The following is a 16,847-nucleotide window of genomic DNA, read 5'->3' as shown; positions in this document are numbered from 1 at the left end:
TGGGCAGAATTCCCGCCGTCGGGGCATGTTTGCTTCCAGAATGAAGCCTCTTACATTTTAGGAAATGTGCTAATTGCAGTTTTAATTCTGTTTTAATTTTAAAGACAATGCCCATATTGCCAAACTTGTGAGCATTCAGCAGTGCTGAGCCCTGGCCCTGTTCTGCCTCCACTGACTGAAACGCTCTTGCTGCACGTTCTCTTTGTCAGCTCCCCATCAAAAGAATCTGTTGTTTCTGTGGGACCAGACTGTCTTCATGCAAATGAAAGTGATTCCGCTTGAAAATGTCATCTCGGAGTCAAGAATGTGCTCCAACACTTTGCTTAGAAGAACAGACGATCTCTGTTGCCTCAAGCCTCTTTTGAAGTAATAAAACATAATAATTGGCTATGGTCAGCACTCCTTTTAGCTTTTTTCTGCCCTGAGGAAGAAAACGGTGGTACAGGTGGCTATAGCTGAACTGATCTCACTGTAACTACCTTGCATGACAAAGTCCAAGCAGGGCATTTGTGGCTGTGTGGGCTCCAGCAGAGACCAAGCACCCTGCTACTGACTTCAGCTTTTGACTGCTTTGCTCCAACTGCTAAAATCTGCAACAGTGTTTTCTCAGGCATGTCCTGAATGCCTCCCCATTACAATCTTTGCACAGCCTTAGACGTTTGGAAGTAATTTTATTTGCCACTGTATGCTTGAGGCTTGATTGCTGTCATCTGAGAGTATTTGTATAAGCACTGCTGGCAGATCAAGCTCTTCAAACTTCCTCTTTCACCCTATTCTCCTGCAGGCACCAAACAATGTGTCCAGCCACCCTACTTGTAAACCAAAGTAAAAATAGAAAAACAAAGTAAAAACATGTTTACACCTAACCTTATTCATGGGGTAACTAGTGAGTTAGTTTAACGAAGTGCTTTCAAAGTATGCAGATCCAACACTGTGGAGTAACCACAGAAAAGGACCAGCCTGACCAACCTTTCAGCAAAGTGTTGCTGCTGCACAGTTCCCTGCCCTGTCCGTAGCATAAGATGGGGTGTTTAGAAGGGTTCAGTCTTGTTCAGTAGCTCAGGAACAGTGAGGTTAATATGCAGATACAGCATCATCAGATAGTCTTAGGGAATTGAACAGTATAATAAACATTGGATAGTGCTGTGGGACCAGCAAGAGAAATCATTTTTACTGGAAGGTATCCCAGTATATTCTGCCTTTGTATCCAGCATGTGTTGAATCTTGTAAGAAAAACATTGTTCTTGATTTTTCTGTGTTGGAAATTAACTTTATCCATAAAAAGGCAAGCAAAACTCCTGTTAGCACTGATGGAGACATAAATACATGAACCTGTGAGCTGGGGAAATACGGACTACCAAACCAAATGTAGGGTAGTATTGTTTTCATCCAGTTAAGGAAACAGGGGAGAAGCAGTTGTATACTTCAGATGTTAATTTAAAATTCATTCAGAGGAGTCTAACGATATCCGAACTGCAGTTTTTCCTCTTCAGTTTTCCCTATTCAGCCAAATCTGGAATCACAGTGCTGAGTGGTAAACAGAATTATTTATTTTGGCACAATTTTCTGGAAGAGACAAAACCCAGTTGCCAGATCACACTCAGAGAGCCCTTTACCTGGGAGATTACCTTTTCTCCCGAGTCAGGGTACATTGTTTTGCTGTTGCTTTCTGCCTCTGGACTGTTGTTTAGAGTTTTGAGGTTGGATTTTCTTGGTTGATGAAACTCAGAGGGTGAACTCCCTCCCCTTAGTGCCAGCCAGAAGCGACTGGCCAGCCGCAAAGTGTATGTCTTTAGTAAGGCTTTGGTTAACTGCTATAGCAATTAAGTCTCTGCTTGGGAGTTGACTTGCACCTTGATACTTAGCAGTATTTATTCATACTTAATGTTATTTGTAGACTCTGCAGGGAAAAAAGTTGAGTCTGTAATTTTCCAGTCCTAAAATACATATTTTAAAATTATCTACACCATTTAGGAGAACACCCTGGGACTTTTCTACTTCTGAAACAAGGCACAAAGGGTTGCAGCTCCTTGTCTAGAGGGTTGACCCCCTCAATCACTTTGAAAACTCATTTAGAATTAAGACCATTCAATGTCTTTTAACCTGTGGAATGCTTTTAAAAACATTTATTGTCAACTTTGCAAATTATCCTCTAGGATTTTTTTAAGCAGGAACTCTGCAGGATAGATTAAAAAACCCCACCTCTTTTCCTAAGAAACAGTTCTGATGAAACCTGGTTTCCTACAGGTTTGTGTTTTAAACTGTGTGCCTGTGTGCATTCCCAAAGGTATAATGAAAGGGATTTGTTGTTACCCACTTGTTTGCAAAGGAGCCTTGGTGGGGCACTAACTTGGAACTCCCTTCTCTTCCTGACTGACTGTGTTCACAAAATTTGCAAGAGCACAATTATCATAGTGACCTGGTCTCTGTCAAACTTGGCTGAAGTCAGCCACTGGAATCAAATGGGCTTGGGGACACAGGTGTCATAGTGCCACCAGTAGGATCACATAAGCCTAATTTCCTTAGGAAACCACAAGGGAAATGCAAAATGAAATGTTCATCTGGACTGTCAGCTGGCATAAAACAATGCAGAGCCACAGACTTTGAAAAAGTCATCTTATTTTATACCAATGAATGGCTGTGCTAGTTGTTACTTTAGACAGCCCTGTAATGAATAAATCCTCTGCATAATACTCTTGATGAATCTGTGAGTGTCATTCGTTGCTTATTCTCTTGGCTATGCGGGGAGACTTAAACTAAATTTGAAGCCACAGAGAGGACGTTCATCTTCTGTAACCCTTAGTGAATTAACACTGTGTTATAGACCTTGTTAGTGGTCAGTGTTTCCAAAAGAATGCCAAGTTATTTGGATTTAAGTGCATTGAGTACTGTAGCTGTTATCTAAAGTTCACTGAGATGTATGATGTATCCTGAATGGAAATGTCTGAATGTAAATTTGATTTCATTTTGACAATCAAATATTTCATATTAAGTGAATTGTGAATCAGTTCAGTCTTTTATTGGTAAGGGATTTCAGGTTCATCCTCACGTATGTAAGCGTAAAGTTCTTATGTAAACTGTGTGTATTAATCATTATTAACAAGAACTGCTTCTGTACAACAAGTGCAAAATAGGTTTTGTATTTGTCAGCACTCCTGAAAAGTATCTGATTTTCAAAATAATTGGTGTTTACATTATAATTTGTATGGCACACTAATTTGGATAATACTTTATTTGTTACCACCCCCAAAAAAGTTATCAAAAGATAAAAAAAACAGGTCGTCTGATTCTTATTGGAGTAAATGAGAGGGTTTTTTTCCACTGATTTAATGGGAAGTGGATCAAGCCCTACATTACTGTTGCAGCAGGCTGACAATCAAAGATTATTAACGCCAATCCCTCTCTTGGCAGTCTGTACACATGAACAACAGTACATCTGCAAAATGGTTGTTAGCACGTATTATCTTTCACTTTGATTTACTTCTGCACCTCTGCTTTGTGAGTCAGCAGGATTAAATTTTGTAATTCACAACTTGAAACTCAGCTTTTCATATTCTAGAAATTTTATTAAACTTAAAAAACACTGTATCTATGTAATCTTATATTTCCTTACGCTTTTTACAAACTAGCATCTGAATGACAAAGAGAGGATGAGAAGCTACCAGCACAAGCTGTTTTGTTTCCAACCCTTTTTCATTAAATAGACAAACCTCTTCTGTTCCAGTCTTTTTATTTTAAGCAATGTAAAAGCATTGGAGTTTGGTTACAGTATGCATCAAGAAGTCTCTCTTGGCAGAAGAAAGCATAAAACTGGCAGACTCTGCTTTCAATACCGTTCATCATCTTTTCTGCCTTTGTTGGACTATGTTCTCTACTGCTGTAGGTCTATCAGCCTTTAGGCTCCTTTAATTATTGCACTGGTAGGACTAGTAAAAATGCAACGAAATGGAGCTGCTTCGCTGTCAAATCCTTTTCTTTCCCTTACTATTTAATCTATGAACCAAAGTTGTTAATGTCTGCAGAAAACCTATATATCTGAAAGTTTAACTCGGGCCATTTTTTTCCCAAGTAGGGCACTGAGGAATGTATTGCGTTCTATTGTATACCTGCTATCTTCTCAGCTGAGGTAATGGTGTTTGACTGCTTCTTTATTAGGTTGTCTATAAGCGGAGATGGGGAACAGGAGAGTGTAGTTCAGGGCTTTGGGGAAGTTTCTGCAAGGAAAAATGAGACCTTAGGATGGCAGCTTCAGCAAGTCTCCCTGTTTGTACGTGCAGAGTAGTCTTTTCTGCCACTTCTTACGCTTTTCTTTTAAAATATTTTGCTTAAGACGCTGTGTTCCGCCCCCCCTTTTCTCTTTTTATGGTGTCATTTTCCTTCCTCCTTTCTTTCTTTTTGTTCTACCTGGTTCCATGCCCAGGCCTTACTTTCCTTGTTCACATGCAAGGTGCGAACCAGAAGTCGATGAAAGCAATGAGTACAATAATGAGGAGTAACTTTAAACATCAAACCAAGCAGCAGTGAATTTCCAGGTGTTGCTTTCAAAATGATGTGTATCTGGTGATGCAAGATTGAAATGGTTTCATATGCTATCCTTTAAAACACTTGTCCTGTTGTTGGCTTGTTGAGGAGTGGAATTAACCTTGAGAGAAATTGTAAAGGAAAACAAGCTCAGCATAAAATGCCCAAAGCAGGGTGTGCCTTGCACGCCTTTACTGTCCGTGAACTTCTTTGACACTTGCTCGTGATGACGGATGGGCTTTGACAGCCATCTAGTGGCTGGGATGGGGTTTCCCCTCCCAGTAATTCGTACAAGTTCAGTGTTGTCACAAAACTGGGCCTGGGTATGTCAGTGCATGATGTGATTTTTACTTCCAAACTGTTAATGCGTAGTGTCCAAGTATGATGATTTAGTATATTAGCAATAACTGACTGACTTCGGATCAAATCGTTCTTTAAAGTAAAACTGATACTCCAACAGATCAATATGTAGCAGAAAAATAATTGCATTGTACTCACTGTGCTTTTCATTGATAATCCTCTTTCACGAAGGTCCTTTGTGCAAACTCGTGAATGTATGAGTCCTTAAATATATCATAGGGTATTTCTTCTACCTGCCTTTTATATTTGCAGACTGCTTTGAAACTCATTTTCACTGACTTCAATGGATTCGCAACCCTGTAGATTCTCTACTCAGGTCCAATACTTTTTGTTGGTGAGAAAGGAATCGGTTGATGGGCTAGCAGAACCTTTTGCCACATTAAGAATTTCCAAAGCTGCTTCTCAAGCCATTCAGCACCTTGTGTTACAACTGCAGAGGCAGAAAGAACATGCAACATAAAGAGTTTGTGACTTGGTCTCTGTAATTCAAAAAACTTGCAGATTTCTAAAGCAGGGAGGAAACGGTAGAACAATTTCCTCTGCTGCCTTTCCCGGTCTGGGTGTAGATGGATAACATGCCTCCAGTTCAGGCCTGAGAGTAAAATGTCAAAATGTGCTTGTGAGATGAGTTGGCTTTGAAATAGCTGCTCTTTTCAGGTTACTCTTTCAGTGCAATTCAGTCGCAGCAGAAAGGAAAACTAGAAGCTCCAAACGTAATCAGATTATTTAAAATTAAAAATATGTTTTCTGGCAGTATTGTAGGGTGGGTTTTTGTGTTGGTGGTGTTTTTTGTTTGTTTGTTTGTTTGTTTTTAATATTATCAGCATATCTGCAATCTGATAGGAAAACAGACTTCTTAGTACACTCCAGAAGCTGGTATGTGCTTTTCCCCCCTGTCTTCCTCCGCCTCTTTCTCAGCCGCTGAGCATGACCCAGGCAGAAGCTAGTCACCATCTGGCTCAGCTCTGATTTGCCAAAGCAGTTGCTATGTGGTTTATTTGAAGTTATGACAGAATGCTGACTTTGGGCTCAGTAACTTAGAAATTTCATTTATGCAAACTGCTGCTCTTCTGAACAGCACAACAAGTTCTGCGGGTGATACATTAACGAAGACATAGACCATATGCCAGACATCTGGGTGGAAAAGGCTAAATATGTCAGACAGCACGTTATGTCATGCACACAAGGGAGAAGCGAGAAGAGTGGTTTCCAAAATACGATCTGCAGTTTGGAAAATGATTCTCACAGTGTCATAAATGGACTGCACAGCACACTTGGTTGATGTCTTTACTTCACACTGAAAACATTTCCTCCTGAGCTTCTGCAGCACCCCTTCGAGTCATTTTGTCAGTTGGCGTGATAAACTGATTGAAGAGAGGAGCTGACCTGGTATAAATTTGGATTTCAGTTTCTGTTAGAAAGCTGCAGAAGTTAGCGATGGCAGGCAACAGTTAATGACACATCTGCTCCATTTCTCCGAGCTTTGACATTGATGGAGTAACTGGACTTGAGTTGAGGCATGAAGATGAAATTCCAAATCTGTTTGTATTTATTACTTCATGATTTTTTGTTTACATCTGGTTTAAATTAGGACAGAAATGCATAGAACAGTGAAGCTGTCCTTGTGCTTAGAGCTGTTAATTTTTACACAAATAACAGATTTTTTAAAAAAATAATGGTTGTGATCTTTGACTAGTGGGATGTGTCCTATATATATATACACACATAGGTACATAGGTACATAAAATTGCCCTTATTCCCAGTCTTGTATCAGTTAGAAATTAGGGCTGTTTGGGAATTTTCAGATAATGATTTTAACTGGATTGTCCAGTTTCAAAGACATTTTTTGATAGGAAGGTTTCTGTGTTCAGATGGAGCTCCACCCAGGTAAGATTAATCTTCTCCACAGCATCTCGGAGTCAGGAGAATCACCTTGGATTGTGTGTGACAGCTTTGCTGTGTGTGACTCAGAGGGCGTCTTGGCACTGGGGTTCTTGGTTTGCAGGTTTGTGACCCATTGTCTAGGGACAGTCTGGGGACAGTCATTGCTTTTGCAGGTGCTTGTGTTCCTTTAAAGGATGAAATATTCATTGGGCCAAAGTGAAAAAAATCTTTTTTTTTTTTTTGCTGCTAGGGTGTTCTTTGGGTTGGATACCCAAAGAAAAGTTTCCTCTTTACTTGATTTTTGAATTCTTTATCAGACATATTTTATGTTTAGGAGGACATACTGAGATATACTCACCTCATGGTTAAAAAAAAAATCCAGATATTTGGAGTATTTGCCTACAGAATAGGAAGAAAACAAAGGCATAGACTTAAGTATGGATAGAACAGTGCCTAAACAGATGGTTATGCCCCCTTAAATGCTGCCATCAGTCAAATGAGGAAATTTTTGAAATTTCTAAGTTATAAATTCGACCCAGAGAAGTTGTTCTGCCTTGGTGATGGTAGATTTGTTGGAGAGGAGAGAGCAAAAACTATACTGAATGGATTTCTAAATAATGAGTAAGAAATTAATTCTAAATTGGAATTCAAGGAAAAGAAAGAAAAAGAATAGTATTAAGATAAGAAAGAAAGTAAACCACCTGTACATGGAGTGGATTAGGGTAAAAATGACATGCAACTTCAATAAAATAGAATGACCTCCATACAATTATGTGAATATGTAGATAGATAGGATACATGCATATAGGCAGTCAATGCTGTTCCTATATAAATGGCCACACAGGATAGTCTTTCATATATAGTTAAAATATTTAAGAGGTATTTTGTATATAGTTAATATATATCTATAGCAATAATTTATGAGTGTGCTGGGGTAATAACGTAGATCCATGACCAGCTGGATTATGAACACTGAGCAAAAGAAGTAGTTTGAGGAGCCTCTCTTCACTCAGCTGGAGACACTGCTGCAAGTACCCTTGCAATGGAGACTGCTATTGCCGCTGGACAGTGACTGACTGTCCTGTTTGGAAAATTTGATTCTCTATGTTTGTATTACCTTACACCAAGACCCCAGTAAATGATTTTTTTTTTCTTTTCAACAACCACTGCCATGTCTGTTCAAAACTGTCATAAGTCTGGCTGTGTAAGGTACCTGCAGCAGGGAGCAGGTAGCGTATGCCATTTCGTACAGAAGTCTCGCAGGTTCTTCTCCCCAGTCGGACGTCTCTAACACACTGTGCACAAGAGTTACAAAGAGCAGGCATGTGGCAGGAGTTCCTCAATGCAGAGTTAGTACCCCGCTGAGCAGAATGACATCCAGAGACTCGTGAGGCAATGTTCATTTGATACTGTGGCGAGTTTGTGCACTCCGTGATGACTCTATTTTACTTCTTTCTGATCAAGAAATAAGGTGGTAAAATAAGACAGACATTTAAGATGACTGATATTTAGTAGTCCTTAATATCAACATCAGCTACACTGGTGGAATGTTTTCTTTGTGTACGTGATGCTGCTTCTCATCTCTAGATGTGCTCTTCCCTTGTCCAGACCTACTCCTCCTTTGATTTCACGGTTGGAAAATGTGTTGTATATTCTCTCTCCTATCCCAGGAGAAGATGTTGAAGAAATAGCCTGCACTCAAAATGGCCAGATGTACCTGAACAGGGATATTTGGAAGCCCTCACCGTGCCAAATTTGTGTCTGTGACAATGGAGCTATTCTTTGCGATGAAATCCAGTGTCAAGATGTGCTGGAGTGTGAGAACCCGCAGGTGCCCCCCGGAGAGTGCTGTCCTGTGTGTCCCCATACAACACGCGATTTTGACACCACCATTGGTAAGATTGCTTTTCAGTTTGCTTTTTTTGAAAGGAGAGACAGTCCAAAGAACTAGGAACCTCATGATATTGAAATTTCTAATAGTATTTCCATGGTGAAAGTTTAAACCTGAAAATAGTAGATACCTGCCAGTTATCTTCCATCTTGGGTTGCACCTGAGCTGGCTCTGGAAACAGTTTTCTTCTAACTATGAATCTGATATAAGCCCAAATGGCTTTATGACTAAAAGGTTGATCTGAATTCCATCTTGATATTTCAAGGAGGTTGAATTCTAGCTTCTTTTTGTGGTTCATCTGGAACGGAAAGATGAATATATTAAGATAAATATATATAATAAACATATTAAGATAAATGTATATTTATATAATATATATAATAAAATAAGTGCATGCTTTAATAAAATGCTCAATTCAAGTCCCCTCCAATGGATGAATAAAAGTAAACATTATATGTAAACAGTAAAATGTAAACAGTATAAAGTATTTCCCCAAAGTGGAAACATGGACGTGTGATCCTTTTGTGAGACATAGGAATATAAATTAGCATGAAGCATTATTAAGTCCCTGTTTGCATACTTTCTGTTATATATCTTAAAGATTATGTCTTTTCCAGTCCATTTCTTCTTCCTGGAGAGACTTGGATGAAGCAATCCCCCTGCAATTTTCGTAAAAGAAAATCTCTTAACTTGCAATTAATGCTCATTAATAACTGTGTATTGAATTATTTGAACTACATTCTATATATAATAATTAAAGAAATTTCTTCATGAGATATAATTGATGTCGATTAGCTTAATATAGAACAAGGTAGTGATAAAGACCATGTAGTAGATACTTGTGTAATCAAGCAATGGAGCAAGATGTGGCAAGCATTAATAAATAGATGGTGCATCCTGCTGTGTTTTCGGAGGCATTAGGCCAACGCCAACAAGGTACACCCAGCAAATATAAAAGTGGTATAGATACATTCCAGAGTTCCTTACTGTTATTCAAGGTATTAATAAAATGTTCCTCTGGAGGATTTTTGTGGATATGAGTGTAGCTATACGACTCTGAATGCAAGCATGTGATATTGTAGGTGTTTTTCAAACAAGAAAAGGTCAAAAATCCCTCAGTCAGCTCTGTCTTTTGAAAAATACCATGTAATTTGTTGTGGATCCATTAACATTGCTTGTATTGAAGTCAGTAATAAAGCTTCCTTTAACTTCACTGTCAATCACTAGGCCAGCTTCTGACAGTTCCCCACAAGATATTCTGCTTTCCTAAAGTGCTTTTTCTTTTTCTATGCAATGATGGCTGAGAATCAGGGGACATCATTGCAAACCGTTCCAATTCCTTACACCTGAACAAGGCCATATGTGTGTCCCTGGGAACTTCCCCAGCTCCTTGTAGGCAATACACCATCTTCTGTGCATCCAGGATCAGGGATGGCTCTAGCCGAAACACCTTCACTCAAATCTTACCGTGTTCTGTCTCTCAGAGTAAAACATTAATTTCCTCTTTTCTTCTTTTGTCCTTTTTAATAGGTAGAGGAAGAAAGGTAAGATTGCCTTTTTTTTTTTTTTTTTTTTAATGTATTACAACTGTTAAAAGAATCACTTGCATTTCCTTGGAGCGCTTCACAGAAAATAAATATAAGCTCTGTTAAAAACACTTAATTCTTTCCTCTTGGTCTTCCTCAGTGGCTAGGGAGATTGCAGTCCATATGGAAAAAATGCTAGGATGCAGGCAAAAATCCTGGTCTTAATATAGAGAATCCCCTGGCTGAAAATCCCTGCTGTCTACATCAAAGGAATTCCAGTTTGAGTAGTTTAGTTGTTTCATCTCTAGCAGTGCAACAAAATGAGGGAAGGGACCACTAGGTCATTAGAAGCCAAACTATTAAAACTTGCAGCTTGTTTTTTGCTGAGACTTAGCTGCCCAGTGTGCAGTAGGTAGCACTGGGACGATGCGTTCTTGCACAGAGCCACGGTTCTGTGGGCAGCATCGCTCATGGTATGCAATTAAACAAAGAGAAGGTCTATTTTTACAAAAGAAATTAAAATACATTCTGATAAATGAGCTTCTAAGATAGTAGTCAGCTACAAGAAATAACTGGAATAATTTTTAGGTGATTAAGTATATACACTCTCTAAAAGCCGGTAGCTCTATGCAGAGGTAGTTCATGGAAATAAATGGACTGTAACCAGCTTCTTATTACTTGATAAACAAGGAGGAAATTTTTTATCTTTAAAAAGTCCTCTTTTTTCCCTTAATAAACCGGTTACCACCAATAAATCTAAACCCAGTTATTTTATGTAACATGTAATCATTGTCAACACATTCAGCTCAGAGAAAAGTCAATTGGCAAATGCTGTCCTCTTCACTCTGAAGCTATGCGATACCAGCTGGTGTTCTGTCCCTATGCTGCAGATGGACATGCAGGGTTTTTTTGTCCATAGATTTAATGATATGAATTTTAATTTGATACCTTGAAGAAATGGAATCTGAATGCTGCTCTGGGCTCTGCATTTCATATGAAGCAAATCATCCAATAACAGAACTACAACATATTTTCTAGTACTTAAATATCATGGTATTTTTTTTTAGCTTGACTCTTCTTTCAGCCAGTACATTATGCAGTTAGGGAAAGTCTGTTAATTTATAGCCTTTGTTTAATCAGTGTCCATAGTCATTAAAAATAGTATGGATTAGCTATCACAGGGAATTTAATTTAGTCTCAGTTGTATCCTTAGAAAAGTCTTAGCATTTGTCACAACCACAGGGATGGTATTGGTGAAACTGTTAATTGTACTTTCACTATTTTTTTTCCCCATCTCATGTTTTTGTATCTTTTTCCTACAGGGACAAAAAGGAGAACCTGGAATAGTGCCACCTGTAAGTCCATTTTTTTCTTCATTTATCAGCACACCCTAGAAGTGTACATTTTAGTGCTTTAAAGCAGAATTGCAGTAATTAAGGAAATACAACAACAATGTACAGCCTAGGAATGAAAGGAATGGAATTAATTACACTGTTTCACATATGTTACATGAGAAATTCCTGTCAATTGCATTTTTGTGAAAAAAATCTTATTGAGTTAAATCTGTCATAGCCTTTATTTCTATAGTTAGAATTTTGTGGAGGTATACTGGTAAGTTAGTATCTGGAAAGTGTAGAGACACTTGAGAAAACTGGTGAAATAGATTGTCATTTTCTATCTTTATTATCCCTTCCTAGCATGAAGACAAACAAATTAAAAGAATCGATAAGTTGAGACTAAATCATTGTAATTCACTTATTTATTTCATCTTTTTTGGAATAACAATGACACTTCCAAAATTTTGCTGATATTGCTTATAAAAAGACTCCAAACTGGAAAGACATAACCAGTGAACTTTTTTTTTTTTTTTTTTTTTTCTTCTCCAAAAAGCCTTGCAACTTGCCTGGTGCTTTAATTTTCTGTCTTGCTGTTTGCTTTTCATTAACTAATTTTCTGTAGAGTAGTCATGACAAATACAGCCATAATGTTGTGTGGTAACTTTAATTTGTATTGCCTTCTTTAGGTTTCAGGAATACGAGGCCGCCCGGGACCAGCTGTGAGTGCTTTTTGGACTTCTGTTTCTCCATGATAGCATTTTACACTTTCTGCCATTTCTGTTTTGTATTGTGAGGATGAGGTGAAGGAGGACTATTCCATGCCTGTAGTGGGTATTGTCTGCAAAGCTGCTGGATTTGAGGACTCAACAAGATTATGGGATTTTTTCACTACTGTCAGGTCTGCCCATGCCCTAAGTGAATGGATGCGTGCTTGTAGCACATGTATGTCTGAGGATCTTTGTGTGAGGTTGATGCTGGGGAATGCTTTTCTAGCAGGAGTAGAAGGAGATGCAGTATGCTCCCTGGCTGTGGATAAGCAGAGAGCAGTTCTGGACTAGCAGGAAGGGTGTCTCAAACCTGTATGTCTCTGCATTAAAAGCCTCCAGCATTCAGAAAACCTTTGCTAAATTAACCTGTGGAGCACATGAGAGATGAAACCATTTTGTAGATCTCTGCATCCTGGTTCTACTCCCTTCAGGCAATGTACTATTGGGAAGAAATATTGACTACTCGGTGATTGTAGCTGTTTCCTTTACGATCATGAAAAAAAAAGAACCACATTAATTTTCAAATAAACATCGCATTTCATATTTTCAGAGCTTTATTAATCGTTAACTAGTTTAAAAGGTACTTAATATTTCCAATCTTTCTTTTAGGGACCTCCAGGCTCACAAGGACCACGAGGAGAACGAGGACCAAAGGGAAGACCTGTAAGTTATTAAATATTCTCAGAAATTAGGTACTGCACTAACCTTAAAAGGTTAGATGGCTTTAAACTGTCTCCATGTCTTCTAGAGTTACCAGAACATTCCTCATATTTTTCAAGAATCAGATAACAAACAGAAAAACGGTTATATCTCAGCATTCTCTGGGTAGATTGAAACCTGAATGCTTTGAGATAGTTGACAGATTTAGCAGTATTTCCATTAAAAGCCATACTTTTTCAACAGTTATCCAGAGTAGTGTCTGAGAGTATGGCTTTCTCCAGGATTTAAAAAAAAAAACAGAAGAAAAATGAACAAAACTGGAACATCATGTTTGCCTGTTTAGGAACTTGCTGACATTTTGCTGGTTACTACTGTGCATCAGTAGTGTGAACTGTGTGGCTCAGAGTATTTCAGAAAAGGCAAAGCTCAGGATGTTAGCAGGAGTTAATATGTGACTACATATGTTGGTATGCTGGTGAATAATATAATCAAGATTGCTCAGTGGAAATAAAGACTTCATAAGGGAATTTCAGTGTCTGCATGTGGAGAACCACAGAAAGGCCAAAAGGGAGTGCTGAAAATGCCAAAGATGACACGTTCCTGTTGAAAAAGCTAGGTCAAAGAGCAGAAGCTGCTAAAAGCAGATTTTAAAAAGTTGTTTCATTGTAATTTCTACGTGGATATTTTTCTATCCCTCAGGAGAGAGCAAGCCAATACTGAGTTTAGGCATCGGCCTAAAACTGACTCCTTTGTGCTGTTCCTCCAGTGAGTGCTTGTTGTCCGTAGATGGTAATGACACTTCTTCTAAAGCAGTGGAGTAAGTGTGTAGCCTCTTTGAGATGGATGCCAAGCCACTGCTGCTCTCTAGATCACCAGAAGATGTTTCTCTGATGAATGAGGATCAAGATGCATAAAAGAATTCTGGGAGTAATTGTGAAAACTTGTGGTGTGCAGAGGAATCTCAACTGTGTTTATAGACACGTCTGAAGTGCTTTCCTAATATGCAGAATTATCAATGAGATGCTAAATAATTTCTGATTCTGTGCCATGCATCCTTTGTATGTCTCTACAGAGTGGTGGCTAGAAGCACCTAAAATACCAAAAGGCTGTAAATAGTTCTGAGTTCCATTGACACAGGTTATTACACTGCAGTCAGCTCCTTTGAAAACGTGACGTCAAAGGTTCTGGTGAGCGATGTGTATGTTAGAGTGTAGGTCTGAGACCAAAGAACACTGCTTTAGTTACAGAGTGACTGCTAGTGCAGGATTTGTTATTTATACTTGTGGGAAAAAAATGTTAGCTCACACCTGTAGTTTACATTATGAAAACCTCTCTGCACATTGCAGTTTGTTTAAAATACTTCATTGAGCAGGTAACCTTGTACAGACACCCTTTATAAAATTAGTCTGGGTAAATACATTACTGACTGGTGGTATTACAGAACCACTAAGCACATTTCCAAGCCTTTTGTTTGTTTCTTTGGATTTTTTTTTTTCTTTAAATGGGGTCCTACTGACTAGTGAGCAGAAGGAGCTCGCATATTTTTTACTTCAGATTCTTTGTTAGTGTAACAATGAGAGAGAAACAGCTAGGGAATAACATGTTTGCATTTGCAAAATGCATCTAGGGAGGGGGAGTTTTGGAGCATGATACAATTTTAGGTGTTTACAAATGATCTTTTGAAGACAGAAAATAAGCTTGAGCATCCTCAGAACCATTGATATGTTTTGTTTCAATATGGATTTACATTCGATTGTAATTGCAGTAGCAGTTAAAATGGATAGTAGTTTTAGAGTGTTGTAGCGTGATGTACATTTCCTTTTATTCCGTTACAGGCAAAACCTGTAATAGCTTTTTGAAAAGCAGCAGCAATGGGCCAGAATGAGTAAATTGGGTGTTTAAACGGTGCCACCTCGTGGCCTATGTGAGAATTCCCCCCCCCCCTTTTTTTTTTAAACCTCTAACCTTGAGCTCGTGAAAGAAAATGAAAGGGCCTTTTTTAAAATATACATATAAATAGATAAATAATATAAAATAAATAAAAGTATAATCTAGATTTTATTAATAAACGCCCAAACATTGGTTATATACCGCTGGTTAGTTGCCACCTACAAATATAAACATTCTTTTGGGGGACTTTTGGGGGTTTTGGGTGGGGGTTTGCAGTGTTGCTCTTGAAGCAGGTTGATTTTTGGTGGCTAAAAAGTAGGTCCTTTTCTTAAAAGAAACGAAAAAAAGACCTTTTTCATATCAGATTTTGTTAACGTGTCTTGGTTTGGATGCTGAAAATCAGTCATTATATAGAAGCTTGCTTAATTCTTTATAGGCAACTGTGTTTTTTTCTCTAATGCTTAGCTTTGTTTTATTTTTATTTTGAGAACAAAGGAAAGAAGATAACATTCTTTTCCTCCTTTGGACAGTATGCACTTTTAGGTTTGGCAGTATGTACTTTTATTTATAACAGAAATATTAAAGTTTTCTGCTAGAACCTTCTGCTTCCATCCAACATGCACAAATCCTCTCATTTGTTTCCAAATACCATCTATTCACAATTCATTCTGCGAGTAGGGGTGTGTGTGTATGCGCATGTCTGATAAGAAAAGGTTTTTTTCCTGATTGCTAGGCTTATGGGAATTTCAGACCATAAAGACAGATCGAGAATTAAGAGAATTAGCTCATTCTCTGGGAGTTTTCAGGAATCTTATTGTCAATGCTATCTCAGTGTAGCCTTTTCCCAAGGGAATGCTTTAGCTTTAACATGCGATCCATACTAGTTCAGACATAAATTCCACTCAAATGTGTCGCAGACTGCAAGGAGACACAGTCCTCATCTCATGGAAATACAAGCAATCTGATTATAATTGTGTTTGTAAAGATGACTCACTGAGCCAGGCTTCCAAAGTTTTATGTTTAAGGATTCTTAAAATAGAAGAGCTCATTATACAGTATAGAATTTTTCCTTGCCATTGTCAAGCATTTTATTCTAATGAAGGAAGCAGTAGTGATAAACACTTTCAAGTCTGCATTTATGACTGAAGTATATTTTTATTTGCCCTGTTGCTATTGGTTTTGTTCCACTAATGTTTTATTAGCTGCTTGCATATTTAATTTTAGTTGTGACACAAGATAAGATGAATGCAGTTTAGGAATCAAAAGTGGGTGATCAAAATGGGATCAATGGGATAGTCTCCTAGCCTATCCTATAAGTACTAGCTAGAGATAACATCAACACAAACAGAGTTACTCTACAGTTTTGGCAGTGTAACTGTGTTGAGAATTCAGCAATAGTATGAGCTGTCTAAACCATTCATGATGTTAGGAGGCTGTAAAAAACCCCAGCCTTACACTGGAGTTTCCTAAGCATGTGTATGTATGTACACTAATCTAAGCTATATGTGTTTTAAAAGTAAATTAATGATATTCTAGATTTTGTGCAAAGCCTAATTTTTTCAGGAATAGTATACTCTAATATGGAATGATAGGAAGCCTGAGTTTCTAAAAGAGCCTATGAGAGAAATTACTGCAGTTTACTTGTGTGTTGGATTTGTGACTAATTTTAGCCAGTGCTTCAGATCTGAAGTTAGGAACAGGTCTTGAGGGATGTTTGAAGACCTTTCTGTAGAAATACAAATTTATCACAAACGAGGCAGTTGTTTGCCAGTTACAATGATTTTAATGAATACCTTTGCATACTGTTGGCACGTCTGATTTTCTTTCTAGGGTCCTCGTGGTCCTCAAGGGATTGATGGTGAACCTGGTATCCCTGGCCAGCCTGGTGACCCTGGTCCTCCAGGGCATCCTACCCACCCAGGACCAGATGGACTAAGCAGGGTACGTTTTACACTTGCTTTAGTAGAAAGTGAAGTGAGTGTTGGGCCAGATCCACAGGATACAAAGAATA

At 38.3% G+C, this 16,847-nt stretch overlaps 1 protein-coding gene across 2 annotated transcripts in view; it reads left to right on the top strand.

Moving 5' to 3' along the window:
- COL5A2 (collagen type V alpha 2 chain) overlaps window positions 1–16,847 on the top strand; it is a 116,242-nt gene that overhangs the window by 49,635 nt on the left and 49,760 nt on the right. The window contains exons 2-7 of one of the 2 annotated variants that reach the window (XM_052792047.1): window positions 8,439–8,660; window positions 10,187–10,200; window positions 11,505–11,537; window positions 12,206–12,238; window positions 12,896–12,949; window positions 16,667–16,777. In XM_052792047.1, coding sequence (XP_052648007.1) covers window positions 8,439–8,660; window positions 10,187–10,200; window positions 11,505–11,537; window positions 12,206–12,238; window positions 12,896–12,949; window positions 16,667–16,777 — 467 coding nt within the window. Of the gene's footprint in view, window positions 1–8,435; window positions 8,661–10,186; window positions 10,201–11,504; window positions 11,538–12,205; window positions 12,239–12,895; window positions 12,950–16,666; window positions 16,778–16,847 lie in introns of both variants that reach the window. The other variant, XM_052792046.1, reaches the window with a different exon arrangement.

This window comes from Harpia harpyja, chromosome 7, assembly GCF_026419915.1.
Source record: "Harpia harpyja isolate bHarHar1 chromosome 7, bHarHar1 primary haplotype, whole genome shotgun sequence".
NCBI classification, from domain to species: domain Eukaryota; kingdom Metazoa; phylum Chordata; class Aves; order Accipitriformes; family Accipitridae; genus Harpia; species Harpia harpyja.
The sequence above is the reverse complement of the archived record's forward strand: the minus strand, read 5'-3'. Positions and strand labels throughout refer to the sequence as shown.